General features: G+C 38.4%; 1 protein-coding gene across 1 annotated transcript; it reads right to left on the bottom strand.

The window, feature by feature from the left end:
* Positions 1-409: 409 nt before the first annotated feature.
* LOC126585018 (LRR receptor-like serine/threonine-protein kinase RGI5) lies at positions 410-4467 on the bottom strand. The gene is made up of 2 exons (XM_050249408.1): positions 1073-4467; positions 410-958 (listed from the first exon to the last, which is right to left on the bottom strand). The coding sequence occupies exons 1-2, from the start codon at positions 3912-3914 to the stop codon at positions 576-578; spliced, it is 3225 nt and encodes a 1074-aa protein (XP_050105365.1). The 5' UTR covers positions 3915-4467; the 3' UTR covers positions 410-575.
* Positions 4468-17532: the final 13065 nt, after the last annotated feature.

Genomic DNA, 17532 nt, shown 5'->3' with positions numbered 1-17532 from the left:
CAAAATTACCCTCCTAACTTTTAATAACTACGTTCCAACCCAGCCCCATATCCCACGGTTTTGTTGTAAATAAAGCAAAATCGAGGGGGGAGGAATTGACCTCAAAAGACAAAATCACCCTCTGAATTTTTGAGAATTACCCCCAACCCAGCCACATTCGGCTGGCATTGTTGTAAATAAAGCAAAATCAAAACAAAGGTGAATAGCGCCTGCCCTCCCCCCTACTTTAGAATAAGTAATATGATATACCCTCTTTATCGTAATAAGCGTACTTGTTAAACTTAGTGTGTAGTATTTCTCTTTCCAATGTTGAAAAATCCCTCGAGTTTAAATTTCCCTCCGCCGTTGATTATGAGAAGAAAAAAGCCATAGGAATGAAAGCATGTTAAAAAAATTAAAGCAAGAAAAGCAGGGGGAAGTGTGATTTGAAGCATTTAACCAGATTAACGTCTCAAAACTGTACAAGAAACCTAAAGCCATCACCATTCAAAACCATGAATCCCTCGCTGATATTGTTCTAGAAAATTAATCACTAAAATTGTCCTTGGAAGGTTTAGAAAAGGGATTAAAACCAATTAACTTTGATTTGAAGGTTGCTTTATTAGGGGTTGGGAGGTTTTTCCCCCCTCTTCAGGCTGGCTCTTAACCTCCATTAGCAATGCCACCACTTCCTTCATGGTTGGTCGTTCTGCCGGCGAAGAATTCACACAGAACATTGCTATTCCAAGTGTTTGCAGCATCTCCTGCACCATTTGATCTGGTAGACCTTGGAGCTTTGTATCTAGTATCGATACAGCTGGTTCGAAACTTCCCATCTTCTTCTTCACCCATTCAACAATGTGTAGCACGTCACCAATCTGCGGCTGAACGGCGCTACGCCCACTTAAGATCTCCAGCAGAACCACACCATAGCTGTAGACGTCACTCTTCTCCGTTATGTTCATCGTGTATCCGTACTCTGCATTCGTAATGGATTGAGATTATCAGTTGAACAAGATTGTGACACATAAATACGTTCATAAAACGAATGTGACAACTAATCAGAAAAAAAAAATGAAGTAGCTAGTTTTACCTGGGGCAATATAACCATAAGAGCCAGCTACTCTCGACATTGCGTGGTGGTAAGTAGGAGAGTTCATCAGCTTCGCCAGACCAAAATCTGCTAGATAGGCTTCATACTTTGAATCCAGTAGTATGTTATTGCACTTGACATCCCTGTGCAGAATCGTCGGGACACAATCGTGATGAAGGTATGCTAAACCTTGAGCTGATCCAATTGCAATCTTGTACCGAGTTTCCCAGTCCAAGTTCCTATTCCCTTGCAATAGCTGCTGCAGATTGCCATTGGGAATGTAGTTATAAAGAAGCAGCTTGACACTTCGATTCGAACAGTAACCTAGGAGCTTCACAATGTTCCGATGGCGAATGTGTCCAAGAATTTGAATTTCTGCAGCAAAAGAGTCTATTGGCTCTTCATCTTGCTTCGTTTTCCATAGCTTTTTCACCGCAATCAAATCCCCATTATGCAATTCGGCCTTATAGACGATTCCAGAACAGCCTTTTCCAATCACATTTTCCTCCTTCAAACAATCCAAGATGTTATCAATGGTGAAATTGAGCTTCTGAAATGGGATGAAAGTCCATGGATACGAGAAATCTTCAGCCCCCGACGACGCTGCCATTGCTCCTAAAGATTTCTTTACCATATATCTATGATTTCGCATAATAAGAACCCACGAGGCAACAAGTGCTATGGTGACTGACACCAGAATCACAGTAATTAAAGCAACAGTTTTTGTGGATTTCAAACCATTCTTCCGCATTAGACTTGAAGAACAAGTAGTCCCATCAACAGACTCACAAAGATGTGGATTCTGAACATATGAATTCGAAGAAAGAGTTCTGAAAAATGGCGTAACTGGGATGGCACCTGAAAAATTGTTGCAGGAAATATTTAGGGACGCGAGACTAGTTAGAGAACCAAGAACCTTAATTTTTCCATAGAGCATATTATGCGAAAGGTCCAGCGATTGCAATTGCGTCAAATCTGCCATTGTCTCTGGGATTTCTCCAGTAAAACTATTCCAGCTCAAGTCCAAACTGATTGTCAAGCTTGTCACACGACCAATTTCGGGTGGAATTGGACCGGAGAGGCTGTTGAAGCTCAAATCTAGCAGAGTTAGCTTCTGCAGGTTCCGGATAGATATTGGTATCGAACCCGTGAGTAAATTATTGTTCGCAATGAGCTTGTTCAGGTAACTTAAGTTGCCAAAGCTCCAAGGAATTTCTCCAGTGAAGCTGTTCCTGCTCAGATCAAACTGCTCCAAATTCACAAGCTCCCCAAGCTGAGGCGGGATTTCGCCACTTATATAGTTGTTGTGCACATCCAACAGTTCAAGAACTGTTATGTTGGCAATCTCAGTTGGCAATCTTCCGGAGAAATGATTCATGTACAAGTCGAGAAACACGAGGTTTTGCAGCTGGCCTATTTCCTTTGGAATCTGTCCCGAAAGCTGGTTCTCTCCAAACCTCAACCTGACTAGAGATTGACATTGTGCAACGCTTCGAGGCAACCCACCCGACAAAGAATTCCCCAACAGCAAGAGCTTGCTCAGCTTCTTCAATCCAAAAATCTCTTCTGGGATCGACCCGGTAAGCTTGTTTCTTGAAAGATCAAGTGCATAGAGTTCAGTGCAGTTGCCAAATGAAGCCGGTATAGTTCCCGATACAGAATTACCCCACAAGAAAAAACTCTGCAAGAGCTTGAGATTGCCAACCTGCCAAGGAATTGTACCTGACAATTGGTTCTTGTCAAGCTGAAGAGCTGTGAGGCTGGTGCAGTTGCTGAGCTGGGATGGAATTGCTCCAGTGAGCAAATTGTCGGAGAGATGAAGCTGTTCAAGAACCACCAGCTTCCCCAAGTCTCTTGGGATTGGTCCAGAGAGATCATTGGCAGAAGCATCAAGAACAACAAGGGAAGAACAATTTGAAATCTCAGCTGGGATTGGTCCTGATAATGCATTGCCCCAAACAAGCAGGCTGGTGAGCTTCTGCAGTTTCCCCAATTGTGGAGGAATCGAACCAGTAAGCTTGTTCATATGCAAATACAAATTCCTCAGCTCTGAACAATGCCCGAGTTGCGGTGGTATTGAGCCAGATATCTCAGTATCATATAGAGACAGTGTTTGGAGGTTGATCAAGTTCCCAAATGTGGATGGAATCACACCCGAAAGGGCGGTAGCTGCCGCGCCAAAAGTTGTGAGGTTGGTGAGCAGGCCTAGTTTGGAAGGGATTTCGCCGGTTATATATGGATTCCCTCCAACACGAAACTGTTGGAGGGAAACCAGAGAGCCCAACTGAGACGGTATTGAGCCGTTGATGAGGTTGTCTTGGAGACAAAGCACTTGGAGGGAAGTGAGGTTGGCAAGTTGTTGAGGCATTTTGTCTGAGAGTTTGTTGGAGTTGAGGAAAAGGAATTGGAGGGTGGAGAGGTGGCCGAGCTCCGGAGGAATGGGGCCGGTGAGGGAGTTGGAGGATAAGTCGAGGAGGCGGAGATGGGTGAGTTGGCCAAAGAAAGGTGGGATGGTGCCGGAAATGTTGGTGGAGGAGAGGTTGAGGAGCTGGAGATACGAGAGGGAGGAGAGCTGCGGAGGGAGAGAGGAGAGGTTGAGGAAAATGTTGGGGAGAGAGAGTGAGATTACTCTGTTTTGGGGAGAGCATGTTATGCCTTGCCATGAGCATGGTGTGTCACTTGATGAGTCCCATGAGGAAAGCACAGAAGATTGCTTTGCAGGGAGGAGGGAGAGAAGGGCTTGGCCATCAGAGGACAGAGAGGTAATTAATGAGATTCTTGTCATGGTTAATAAAATCAACAATGTGAAGGAAAATTGAAAATGGGTTGTGTTTAGCTCCATTTTTTGAGTGGTTCTGGGGAAAATTAGGGCTTGAAAATGGTGGTGGTGTTGAAGGAGGAAGATGGTGGTGGTGGAAAGTCTTGGTGTGAGGAGGAGACAAGATGCATGTGGGAGGAGGTTTGTGGTTAATGAGATGGGAGAATGCTTGAATTTTACAACAAGGTGTTGAAGTTGAATAAGTTGAAGGCATGCATGTGAACAAAAAAGCTTGTGTCACCCATCTTTAAGGTGGATTCATATACAGTTCAGTTGAATGTTTTGGTCAAAGCAAAAATGGTGGAGTGTGATGTTATCTTACCTGAAAATGCTAGCTCTCTTTTCTATTTTAGTGTTGGTTGATCAGCTGGTGCTCTAGTGGTGGTGGTGGTGGAGATGAGAAAGGTTCAAAAACTCTTTCTGGACAAATTAAAACAACAAGAAATGGTGGTGTGTGTTTGAATAGTTTCAAGGTTGGAGTGTTGGTGGTGGTGGTGGCTGTGGTTGCTATGAGGTTTGAGGTCTAAGGGAGGTAGAGACTACTACTGACTCTTTTTCTCTTTGCTTGTGTTATGTTTCCAAGACTTTGAAATCCCCATTCCTATTTGCAATATAGTATCACCACTGATTATTATACTCTAAATTTCATGCACTTCAAGGAAAGGGTTGAGCGCCCCTTATCAATTGTATTGCCCAAATTACCCTTTTGTGGGGATCGTGAAGGGTCCTCATTTTTCTCTCTAATACACTAGGGGCAATTCTAGCACACTGAGTGGTGTTCATATAATTTTTGTCACTATATTAACACAGATGTCACCGTTTCATTATTTCAAAACATTCATGTATTATTATGTGTTCTAAACTTTACAAATAGGAATGATTGTCTTAACTTAGAATAACTATCACAATAACTTCATTTCACATTTGGACGTCCTTCTCTTATAAGCGGTACTTGAAACCTTTATCTTAAGGACCTGGATGTTAAATTTGGAATTGAATTAGGGTAAAATATGCCTATAATTTTATATATCAACTGTGAGATAAAACTATTGGATCATATTTACTTTGTTGATTGTATTATAATGGAGGTAAGAGATATCTATGTAAGTGAATCTCACTTTCATAAAAAAAAGCTATCCATAAAATAGTTGCTGAGGAGGTTATCAGAAAATAAGATAATTAGTAAATTTGATGCCAAAAGAAATAGATAATCCAAGTAATAAGATAAATACTTGCATTTAGGCCGAGACAGAATAAAAAATTTCGGAGTCTATTAGGGCACGGGGGCAGGCACAAGGAGGAGAGAGTGCCTGCTGCCTAGGGAAGAGAAATTAAAAGACTTTGATGAATGATAATATTGGAGTGAGGCAGAGAAGGGGGCATGGAAGATCGCGAAAGTTTAAAGGGTTTGTTTGAAGTAAGCAAACCATTTTCAATGTCTTTTTCCTGCATAATAAACTATGCGACCTTACTGGATATTATAAGGAGGGAGAGGAGTCGGGTTTTAGGGTTAGCGTGGAGACAGAGGAACTTTTATTGGAGCATTAGGGTTTATATTTGTTTATTGCTGATTACTGTGGTAGGGTGAAATTAAGTAGAGGTGCTGTGATTTGTTTACCGAGGGAGAGGTAGTGGGTTTGTTTTGGGAGTGGGGCGGGCAAAAGAAAATTTACATCATCACATGAAAGAGAGAGGGGGAGGGAGAGAGGAGAGAGAGGGTTTATGAATATATTAGGGCACAATGCACGATTAGGGTTTTATTAGAGCTTTAGGTTTTTGACTGTATTCTAAACGATTCAGCGGCACGATATATATTCATCTCATTATTCTCCCTCTCCCTCTCCCTCTCACTCTCACTCTCCCTCTCCCTCTCCTGCAAATCAAATACCCAATACGATCGATTTTGCCGCCCATGAGTACGTACAAGATGTAACAACATCTACAATGAAGATGTACAATGCCTTAAATGAGGATGTTATAACTTAAATATCAATTTTGCATCGGTCAAGAATATGGGTATTTTACATCCCTTGAAAAAAAAAATTCACTGGAGAACCTTTCGGTCAGTGAGAAATGTAAAATGCATATTCAAAGGCATTGTGGATCTCCTATTGGACATGCTCTAAAGATTGTTAATGCCACTCTGAGAAAATATATTATGACAAAAAAACAAGGTTTTTTTTATTAGCAGTGTTGAATAAACCCCACATAATATTTTATTACTAAATAACTTATATACCCTAATATGCATTTACTATTTAGGCCATATATGAATTAAAAAACAAAAATTATTTTCTGAATACACCCCAACTATTTGTAATATGTATTCTAAGATTGTTTTCTTTCAAGCTCTTGAAGATACTCTCACCTCCATTATAAAACAAAACCCTAACTAAAAACAGAACATAGTTAATGAAAAAAAGAGGTTAATTTTGACGAATGAAACATGAAATCAATGTTTTGGAGGCTTCGACGTCGTCCGTAGCTCTGTCACTTGGGTATTGACTACAACATTTGTATCATTTGTAACTTCAACATTGAACATCTATATCATCTGTAAGTTTGAAACTAAAATGTCATCTCCAACTTTTGTATTATTAGAATTTTTAAAAAATGCATGTGCTTATATATGTCTTCATAAATACATCTCTTGACATACAGTTTCCTTTGCATGAAAATCATTTAAAATCTCTAATTGATATGCAAAGGGAACTTTTGGGTGGAGCTTTAGATACCAGGCATGAATCGTAACATTAAAATTTCTTCTTTGATCCTACAATTGCCCAAAAATATTCAAACATAATATAAGCAAGAAAGACAATATGAGCATATACTTCTTCTCATAACGTGATCCGCATATTTGAGAAATCTATGACTATCTTCTCCCCCAAAACTCTAGCAAGTTCTTTGCAGAAAAAAAAAACACCAAAAACTATTTGAATAATGTAATTAACGAAGAGTTTGATTGTAGGGTTTAAGTATGGTGTGAGGTGTATGTAGAGGGGTGTGGGGTGTAAGGGTAGTATTGGAAAATAAGTGGGGTGTAATAAGATAAATTTTTAGTTAAAAAGTAGATGTAGGGTGTATTAAGTATGTGGATGTAGTCAACAAAATGTGGGGTGTTAATAAAACAAGCCAAAAGCAATATCCTTTCCATCTTAAATTTGACCCAAACGATTTGTAACTTAGTTGGTAAAGATGATTCACCTTTGCAACCGAGTTCTCGATTTATAATCTTTATTCTCTCAACATCACTTGTATCAAAGAAGAGAAAAACTAGGACAGTTGTGTACCAAAGGCTTATTAAATAACATCTTAAGCCTCTTCAACAGTTTCTAATTGATATCGGTTAGATATGATGCTCATATTCTAATTACTATAGCGATCATTAATTGTTACTTAATACTGTGGGCTAGTGATATTCTTCTTTACTTGTAAGTGAGAGATCTTAGGTTTGATTCTCGCCAAAAGCAAATTTGAACTATATTATTACTAGCCTATTATGAGGCTAAGCTCACTCCCTTCCCATTAGTGTAGATAATATTGATTGTTCAAAGAAAAAGAATAAAATTACTATAGTGACCCTTAACCTAGTCGTTGTCCATTACTACTCATTTTTCCATCAATTCTCCATCTCCGAGACATGAAAATCAGTTGCTGAATAGGCAGTGGACCAAGGAAATCTCAAATCTCTGCTGCCAGAATTTTTTCAGTCCAATGCTTAACCGTAGATTTCACCGCTCCGCAATCTGGCCATAGTTACTGAAGGACTGAATGCAGAGGTTCAAGTAGAAGAGTACTTAGCAAATAGAAGTTTGATCAGCGTGCTATTTTTTCTTTCATCCTCACTAAATCCAGTGATTGTTTTCAAAGTTAAAATTGCTAACATATTGGAGCTTAGTTTTTGCAACATTTTTTAGGTTACAATAGCCAAACAACCTCGTTAGCGAGGCTATTGGAGTCTCTTAGGATCTTAGTTAGAACATGTGTCTTCTGTTATTTTGGGCCTAAATCCTACTATTAGGATAGTATTAAGGGGGCGTTTGTTTGAGCTCGCTAGCTTTCGCTGGCTTAGACTGGACTATGTAGTAGTCCAGTCCCGTGTTTGTTAACAGTCCGGACTAAGTTTAATGAGATTAGAAGGGACTCGCGGGGACTAACTCCCTCGCTAGCAAACCCGTCGAGAACCATGGGATTAGCGGGGACTAACTCCCTCTCGTCTTCCTCTGCTCCTATGTTTTCACAAACGCTGAGACCCACCATCATTCCCCCTCGCCAATTCCCCCTTCCCTTCCTCCTCTCTCTTCGCTTTCTTCTCTTTTTGCTCCGTCGAGATCCAAGCTCGGCTCGAACTCGGCCGCCACAGCAACAGTTGCTCCATCCTCTTCATGCTGCAAATTTGCTTCTCTGCAACTCTGGCCACCTGTACCCAGACCTAAAACCCACCACCTAATTCTCAACATCCAACCACCAAAATTTGAAAAGAAAAAAAAAATCAATTCGATAACAACAACAAAAAACTCAACAGAAAAATTCTTCATTTTTCCCAAAAAATTTAAGAGATTTTCTGAGAAAATCAAAGGAGGGTCGAGAAACAAAGTGGTTGTGAAATCCATGACGCCGCAGAGAGGAGCTTCTGCACGATTTCAATTTTCCGTGGGATTTGAAGTTGGGAAATCAGAATATGTGGTGCCATAAATAATTTAGAGGGTGATGAATGATGATGTTTTGAGGGAGGAGAGACTGGAAAGGAAAAGAAAAGACGAAGAAAGGGAGAGGGTCAGAGCAACATTAAGAAGAAAAAGGAAGATCACAGGAAAAAAAAAATTGGGAATGGAGATGGGAGTTTCCAGAATGATAAAAGAAATAGATAGTGGTAGTACTAAATATGTATTAAATAATATAAAATATTAATAAAATATGAATGAGAAAATATAATATTAAAATTTGTTGTTATCCTGTTTTTTAGTCTGACACTGCACCAAACGCTTCACTAAGTCAGTCCAACTTAGTCTAGTCTAAGGTAGTCCAGCTTAGTCCCTGAAGCTAGTCCAGTCCTAGATAGTCCGGTACAACAAACGCACCCTAAATGGTTCGTCAAGAACCTTCTAGAGAGTCTGTATTTTGTTTGTGTGTTCCTTAAATAGCCAGCTGACACAAGGGGATGATGATGAATGAATTGAGTATTGTTTCTCATTAAATTCCTTGTATTTTCTTCAATTTCCTTCATTTTTTTTTGTCTTAGGCTTCTGCGGTTGATGGATACAGTTGTTTCATATATCAGTTCTATTTTCGTCCCGCACAAAAATATGTCCTTTAATAAGTCACTATAAAAGTTCTGTCATTCGTAAAGAAGTATCAATCTCTTCACAAACATCATCACTTTACATTTTCAATTGAAACTAACGGAGATGTGATGTGAACTTGATCAGTAATCACCCGTATATAGTACATGGAAGAAATTTGTGGATATGTATTGAATTATAATTTCTCTACGTCTTGTTCAAACTAGTATTTTTTGGGAATTGGAAGGAGAGGGAAAATTTGATTGAGATCTATATATCGTAAGTGAGGTCAGGGATAGCTTATTCACTATACATGATGTCGGCTAAACTTAAGCTACAAGCATTTCAAGTGATTGAAATCGATCAATTTATAATTGGTGGCATTAACCACATGAATTTTCAAATATTAAGTAATTGGTACATAGTATTGACCAATGAGAAATGCTAAGGAAATTTTCTCAAAAGTAAGACTTTCCATGTACTATTTGTCACCTCATATTTTTTACATAATATTGTTTTATAATGTTGGCACGATAATTGATATTAAACTGTTAGCATTTCTCACATAATATTGACCAATACATAGTCGAAAAAAATAATGTAAATAGATGTTAAATTGGAAATGAATGCAGGTTCATATTCCTTGAGTTTGAAGTATAATTAAGTCATTATTTTGATTGTCAAGCAAGATATTGAAATTGTAGGGGTTTAGGGCTACATATATAATGAACATTTAAAAATAGGAGGGGTTGAGGGTTAAAGCAGCAAGACGCACATAAAAGGGGTACAATCGGCCGCTACATCTGGGGTTATACAATATTTTTAGTCGTAATATAATAATTGTAAAGCTACGTAATTTTGTAGTATCGAAGTCTGAGTGCAATGGGTTTGACTCACAGAGTCTAAAAGATACAACTGTTCGATAAATTTCACAAATTTTCTTTTATTGTATGTACATATCATTGAGTGGTCCGAAAAATCAACAGTTACATCTTGCATACAAAAATTTATTAAACTTTTGCAACAGTCTTATATAAAATTTATACCGCTGAGTTATACGTATCGTTGTAAATAAAGAAAACAGATATTATCATGGCCCTAGCTATCTCACCAGTGATGGAATCTAATCTCTCCAATGAATTGAGAAAATGAATGCATGTCAAAATAATACGACACAATTGAGTAGTTAACAATGAAAATGGACGCACTGCTGTTTTGCTGAGTAGAGTATTTGTGATAATGGTACCAATATTTTATATGAGATACTTTGGATGCGGTCCCTAGCTATCAATATTCTTTGATTGAAACCTTGTTAGTTTTTAGTTTTTGATTGAGGTCCCTATTAGAAGTAGTGGTTTTATCCACTACGTAAGTTTAGGGTTAATTATGTAAGCAGTTTCAACTGCATGGTGAAATAAACCCTAGAATTTAGGGATCAGTTTCTCTTTCAGACTTAGTCTTCTACCACGTTTAGGTTTATGTTCAACGTGGGCTGCATGTTTTCATTCAGTTACTGTGTAAGGCTTATATAAAGCCTGTTTGTTCTTCGTTTAATATTAACGTGATTTCTCATAGCTTGCAAAAGATCTTTGTTGACAAAACTCAGATTTAACATTTGGTATCAGAGCCCCCACCTGGGGCTCTTGGTTGAAGCTTGAGAGATAGCAATCTTTTGAGTGAAGAAGCACGAGAAAATGGCAGGAGAAGGAAGTGGTTTTGTGCAAGCATCCATTCCGAAACTGGATGGGCATTATGACCATTGGGCGATGCTTATGGAAAATTTTCTACGTTCAAAGGAGTATTGGAGCATTGTAGAGCATGGAATCACTGCAGTAGCAGAAGGAGCCTCACTCGCGGAGGGGCAAAGGAAGGTGCTTGAGGATCAAAAGCTGAAAGATCTAAAGGCTAAGAATTATTTGTTTCAAGCAATTGATAGAGCTGTTTTGGAAACAATCTTGAACAAGGATAAGGAGATTTGGGATTCGTTGAAGCAAAAGTATCAAGGGACTGCTCGTGTCAAGCGAGCACAGTTGCAGGCACTTCGAAAGGAGTTTGAGATGCTTCACATGAAGACAGGAGAGATTGTGAATGAGTTTTTTGGTCGAACTCTGACCATAGCCAACAAGAGAAGAATCAACGGTGACAAATTGACAGATGTAGAAGTTATTGAGAAGATTCTGAGATCGATGACTCCTAAGTATGATTATGTGGTTTGTTCAATTGAGGAATCCAAATATTTAGATCTTCTCTCAATTGATGAACTGCAAAGCAGTTTGTTGGTACATGAATAGCGGATGATCAGACATGTTGTGGAGGAGCAAGCACTAAAGGTGGTTTATGAAGAGAACTCTGGAGGAAGAGGACGTGGTCGAGGAACCTTTCGTGGAAGAGGCAGAGGGAGAGGTCGACAAACCTTTAACAAGTCAACAATTGAGTGCTATAATTGTCATGAATTAGGGCACTTTCAGTATGAGTGTCCCAAGAAAGACAAGGAAGCAAAGGTCAATTATGCTGAGGCTAGTGAAGAGATGTTGCTAATGGCGTATGTAGATGCTCCAGAGGTCAAAGAAGATATTTGGTTCCTCGACTCGGGGTGCAGCAATCACATGTGTGGTAAGAGAGAGCTATTTTTTTACTTTGATGAAAGTTTTAGAGAAAGTGTGAAACTAGGGAACAATACTAGTATGACGATTTTGGGGAAAGGAACCATTCGACTACAAGTGAGTGGGATGACTCAGGTGATCACATGGGTTTTCTATGTGCCTGTTTTGAAGAACAACCTTCTAAGCATTGGTCAGCTTCAGGAAAAAGGTCTTTCTATTCTCATTAAACATGGAAGATGCAAGATCTATCATCCTGAGAGAGGACTGATCATGGAGACCATTATGGCTGCAAACCGCATGTTTATTATTGTTGCTCAGCATCAACTCAGTGTCCAGGCATGTTTCAATGCTCTCACAGATGATCCAGTTCAGCTGTGGCACTGTCGTTATGGGCACTTGAGTCTTGGTGGCTTAAAGACTCTCCAACAGAAACAGATGGTGAGTGGACTGCCTCAGATAAAGGACTCCTCAAGAGTGTGTGAGAATTGCATGGTAGGCAAGCAGCCGAGAGACCCCTTTCCAAAAAGGAGTACCTGGAGGGCTTCTCAAAGTCTACAACTCATTCATGCAGACATATGTGGACCGATAAAGCCTGCATCCAACAGTAAGAAGAGGTATCTACTGACCTTTATTGATGATTTTACTTGCAAGACTTGGGTCTATTTCCTAGTAGAAAAGTCAGAAGCTTTTCGATTTTTTAAAGTCTTCAAAAGTCTTGTTGAGAATGAGACTGATGCAAGCATTAAAAGTCTGCGCACAGATCGGGGAGGGGAGTTTACATCTTATGAGTTTGTTGAGTTTTGTGTTGAGAATGAGATTCAACGACAGTTAACTGCAGCCTACACCCCACAGCAAAATGGAGTAGCTGAGCGTAAGAATCGAACCATCATGAACATGGTTAGAAGCTTACTAACCGAGAAGAAGATGCCAAAGACATTTTGGCCTGAAGCAGCAAACTGGACAATTCATGTGCTCAACAGAAGTCCCACACTTGCAGTAAAAAACAAAACACCAGAGGAGGCATGGAGTGGTACGATACCGTCAGTAAGTTATTTTAGGGTTTTTGGGTGCATTTCATATGTGCACATCCCAGACAACAAGAGAACCAAGCTGGATGATAAGAGTATGAAGTGTGTGCTACTTGGGGTTAGCGAAGGGTCTAAAGCCTATCGGCTATTTGAACCAGTCTCACAGAAGATCATAATTAGTCGTGATGTTAGGTTTGATGAAAACAGTAGCTGGGTTTGGGATGAGCATCATCATGAACCTGTCATAGCAGATTTGAAATGGGATGATGATGAAGACACAACAAGTGAAGCTAATGAGGTTGACAGTGAGGGAGGAGATGAAGATGGATTCGATGGAAATGACAATGATACAAGCAACAATAGTGGATCAGATAAAGTCTCAGAAGCAAATTCATCCAGTTCAGAAGAAAGAAGACCTAGAAATCCGCCAGTATGGATGCGAGATTATGTGACCGGAGAAGGTTTATCTGAAGAAGAGGAAGCCACGGTGCATTTGGCTTTTCTTGCGAGTAGTGATCCAATTCATTACAATGAAGCTGTGAAAAATGCCAAATGGAGGAAAGCTATGGATGTTGAGGTAGCAGCTATTGAGAAGAACAACACTTGGGAATTGACAGATCTACCTCAATGAGGGAAGATAATTGGAGTTAAATGGGTTTACAAGACTAAACTGAATGAGAATGGAGAGGTGGACAAGTACAAATCATGGTTGGTGGCAAAGGGGTATGCTCAAGAATATGGGGTTGATTATGCTGAAGTTTTTGCTCCTATGGTTAGGTTAGATACCATTCGAATTGTGATTGCACTTGATGCTCAAAGGGAATGGACAATTCATCAAATGGACGTGAAAAGTGCTTTCTTACGTGGGGAAATCAACGAAGAAGTATTCGTGGAACAACCACCTGGGTATGTGCAGAGAGGTAAGGAGCATAAAGTTTACAAATTAAGGAAAGCTTTATATGGACTTAAACAAGCCCCTCGTGCTTGGTATAGTCGTATAGAAGCTTATTTCTTGAAGGAAGGGTTTGTGAAGTGTCCCCATGAACACACTTTGTTCATCAAAGTAGGAGATGAAGGTAATATTCTCGTTGTTTGTCTTTATGATGATGATCTCATTTATATTGGCAATGATGAAAGCATGTTCAGTAAGTTTAAGCAGTCGATCATGAATGAGTTTGAAATGACTGATCTTGGTAAGATGAGATATTTCCTTGGAATTGAAGTATTGCAGAAACCAGATGGAATATTCATATGTCAAAAGAAATATGCTCAGGAAGTGTTGGAGAGGTTTAATATGGGGAATTGCAATCCAGTGCATAATCCTATTGTTCCAGGTACCAAGTTAACAAAGGACCTGATTGGTGAGAAGGTCGACAGCACTTACTACAAACAAATTGTGGGGAGTCTCATGTATCTCACAACCACTCAGCCTGACACTATGTTTGTGGTAAGTTTAATTAGCAGGTTTATAGAAGGTCCAACAGAAATGCACTTGGCAGCAGCAAAAAGGGTTTTAAGATATGTAAAAAGCACGATCGGCGTTGGAGTTCTTTACAGAAAGGGAGAACATGCTGAGCTCAGAGGCTATACAGACAGTGATTATGCAGGTGACTTGGACGATAGAAAGAGCACATCAGGATATTTGTTCATGTTAGGTTCAGGAGCTGTGTGTTGGTCTTCCAAGAAGCAACCGGTGGTTACACTATCAACAACTGAAGCTGAATTCATTGCAACAGCTTCATCTGCTTGTCAGGCAACCTGGTTAAGAAGGATAATGAAGGACTTAGGTCAGGTTCAGCAAGACTCTACAACGATTTTCTGTAATAATAGTTCAGCAATAAAGCTCTCTAAGAATCCTGTGCTACATGGTCGAAGCAAGCACATAGATGTACGGTTCCACTTCCTTCGTGAGCTGACTAAGGATGAAATTGTGCAACTGGTTTATTGCAACACTCAGGAGCAAATAGCAGACATACTAACCAAGCCATTGAAGACTGATGCCTTCCTGAAGTTGCGGGAGTCTATGGGAGTGTGTTTGGAATCAGATGTAAACTGATTGCTTAGCAGTCAGTTTAAGGGAGGATGTTAGAAGTAGTGGTTTTATCCACTACGTAAGTTTAGGGTTAATTATGTAAGCAGTTTCAACTGCATGGTGAAATAAACCCTAGAATTTAGGGATCAGTTTCTCTTTCAGACTTAGTCTTCTACCACGTTTAGGTTTATGTTCAACGTGGGCTGCATGTTTTCATTCAGTTACTGTGTAAGGCTTATATAAAGCCTGTTTGTTCTTCGTTTAATATTAACGTGATTTCTCATAGCTTGCAAAAGATCTTTGTTGACAAAACTCAGATTTAACAGTCCCTGACATTAATGTAATAATGTAAGTTACTATATTTTTTAAATTAAAAATTAAAAATTGAAATTTGTAATTGTTTATATCAATGAGATTTTAAATAAAACCCATAATTTATGGGATTAAAAATAATAAAATATAAATTATACTCTCTATTATATTGTGTGTGTGTGTGTATACATATATGTATGGGTACATTAACCAAAATTAACAAAAAAAGTTATTGTACCAAAACATGGATACATTCTCAAATCAATGAAAAAGAATGTACCCATATAAGTTTAAACATGGATTAAAAAATTTGAATGGATTTTATATTAAAAAAGGGTACATTTTACATATAACAAATTGATATATATGAGAATGGGTACATTGATGATTAAAAAAATTGAAAAATGATATGAATGGGTACATTTAAGATTAAAAAATTGAGAATCTTTATATATATATATATATATATATATATAACTAATAGGTACAAACTTAATTTAATTTAATTTTTTATTATTTTGAAAATGTTTGAATTGAAAATTAATTAGAAGTTTAATAGAGGTGTGAGTATTAAACCCTAAATTAATTACTAATTTTTATATTAAAAAATTATATAATAAACATGTAAATTCATTATCACATTAATGCTAGGGACTTGAATCAAAATTTTAGAACTAATATAAGGTCTTAGTATATGAACAGTAAGAACTAGGGACCGGATACTAATTTTTTCATTTTATATTTAATTTCTATAGGGTCTATATTAATATTTAACATAGTATGAAGAGCTTTATCCTCTAAAAATGTGGTTATGTGTTTAATTTTCCTTATTAGTTAGTGCCACAAGCAGGGGAGTGGACATGTATAGCATACCAGCATGGAAGTGGGTTTGCATTTTACAGTATCTTAAATATTATTTTATTATTATCGTTAATGATTTAGCACTAGATGTTATCATTTTTTTATATATATATAATAGTGGAAGAGAGGGATCAAACGTATAAAAATGAATACTCTTAATTATTACTCGAGTTACAATTTCTTGCATTCGGTTATCTATGCTTCTAAAATCAACCTTATCATTTTTTGTTAAGACAAGAAAGACTTTGTCACAACGGTGTAGTGTAAGCCAAAAACCCACATATGCCTACGTTAAACTTAATAAAGGAGAATAAAACACAATTACCTTTTTTTATGCATGAAAATGAACATGCCTTTATATAGTGCTAGCCATGGACTTGTGAATGATTCGTTAGGGCACGTGTGACACTCCCTAAGTGGTTGGTTAACACACCATATTATCCGACCCCTTTAGCCAACAATGATTGATTATGGGATACGTGATGAATGGCATCAATTGAGAGTCTTGTTAAGGGACAACTCTTAACTAGCGTTGGAGAACATGACATATGTTTGAGCAATGATTATCCCTTGAAGATCATGTTGGTTCTTTCCTTGCATGGCCCTGCTGGGCAAATCTCTTATGCGAGCTCTTTTGGACTTGTGGATGTCATTTGGGCTATATCATTAAGCTTGCTGAGTGAGAGTGGTCTATTGCTTTGGTTTACATGAGTTCATCACGTGAGGCGTGGAGAACACCTAGTCCCGGCAGGGGTGTCACCTCTACTGAAACCTCTGCTGGCGTGATTTATGGGAAGACATCTCTTCTCGCATTTAATATTCAACTCGCATAAAAGACTCAAGTGTTAGCATATCCTTAAGAGTAATTTTGTCAATTGAGTCTGCTTCGGCACATTCAACGTCCCCTCTGAACCGATGAGATTTGGTTGCGACAGTAGGCCCCTAGACAATCTTTGAAATCCCACTGATAGACAAATTCAGCTCTTGCGCTGCCAGACAAAGCTTGTCTCATTATCACATATGAGGGTGCCTAAACTGTTTTCTATCACGGGGATGACTTTCTTGGCTATATTTTCTTCTTTTAAAATTGTATCATGGAGCCGCAAAACCTAACTAGTTAGGGCATGACAAACTGATCTAGGGTTTAATATAAATGAAATGGAAAATCATCCATATGGAATAGAAAAAGAGAAAAAAAAACATGAAGAAGACAAAATCAGCCGCACCGCAGACTAATTATTATCGAATCGAATATATGTATGTAAGTGCCTGATGCAGAAAATAAATTAATCTCTGAAATTGTAGGGTACCTAGGGTTGGTAAGGGCCCTTAACTTAAACACTAAGACGAACAAATTAAGCTAAATTTTAAGCGACATCTTGCTGGAATCCTGTTCTGGGTCAATAGAAGGAAGACTTCTTTGCATAAATATATGTATTATTTTCCTGATTCTTTCTTCAAGCATAATTACTAAAATTTAATCCTCACTCTTTTTTTGTTTCTTCAACACGTACACAAAAT

Source organism: Malus sylvestris, chromosome 10 (assembly GCF_916048215.2).
Source record: "Malus sylvestris chromosome 10, drMalSylv7.2, whole genome shotgun sequence".
In the NCBI taxonomy this organism is placed as follows: Eukaryota; Viridiplantae; Streptophyta; class Magnoliopsida; order Rosales; family Rosaceae; genus Malus; species Malus sylvestris.
This window is presented reverse-complemented; position numbering and strand designations above follow the sequence as displayed.

Coding starts and splice junctions, on each gene's coding strand:
- LOC126585018 (XM_050249408.1), bottom strand. CDS start 3,914: ATGGAGCTAAACACAACCCATTTTCAATTTTCCTTCACATTGTTGATT. Junction 959..1,072: donor TTATGGTTATATTGCCCCAG/GTAAAACTAGCT, acceptor TTACGAATGCAG/AGTACGGATACACGATGAAC.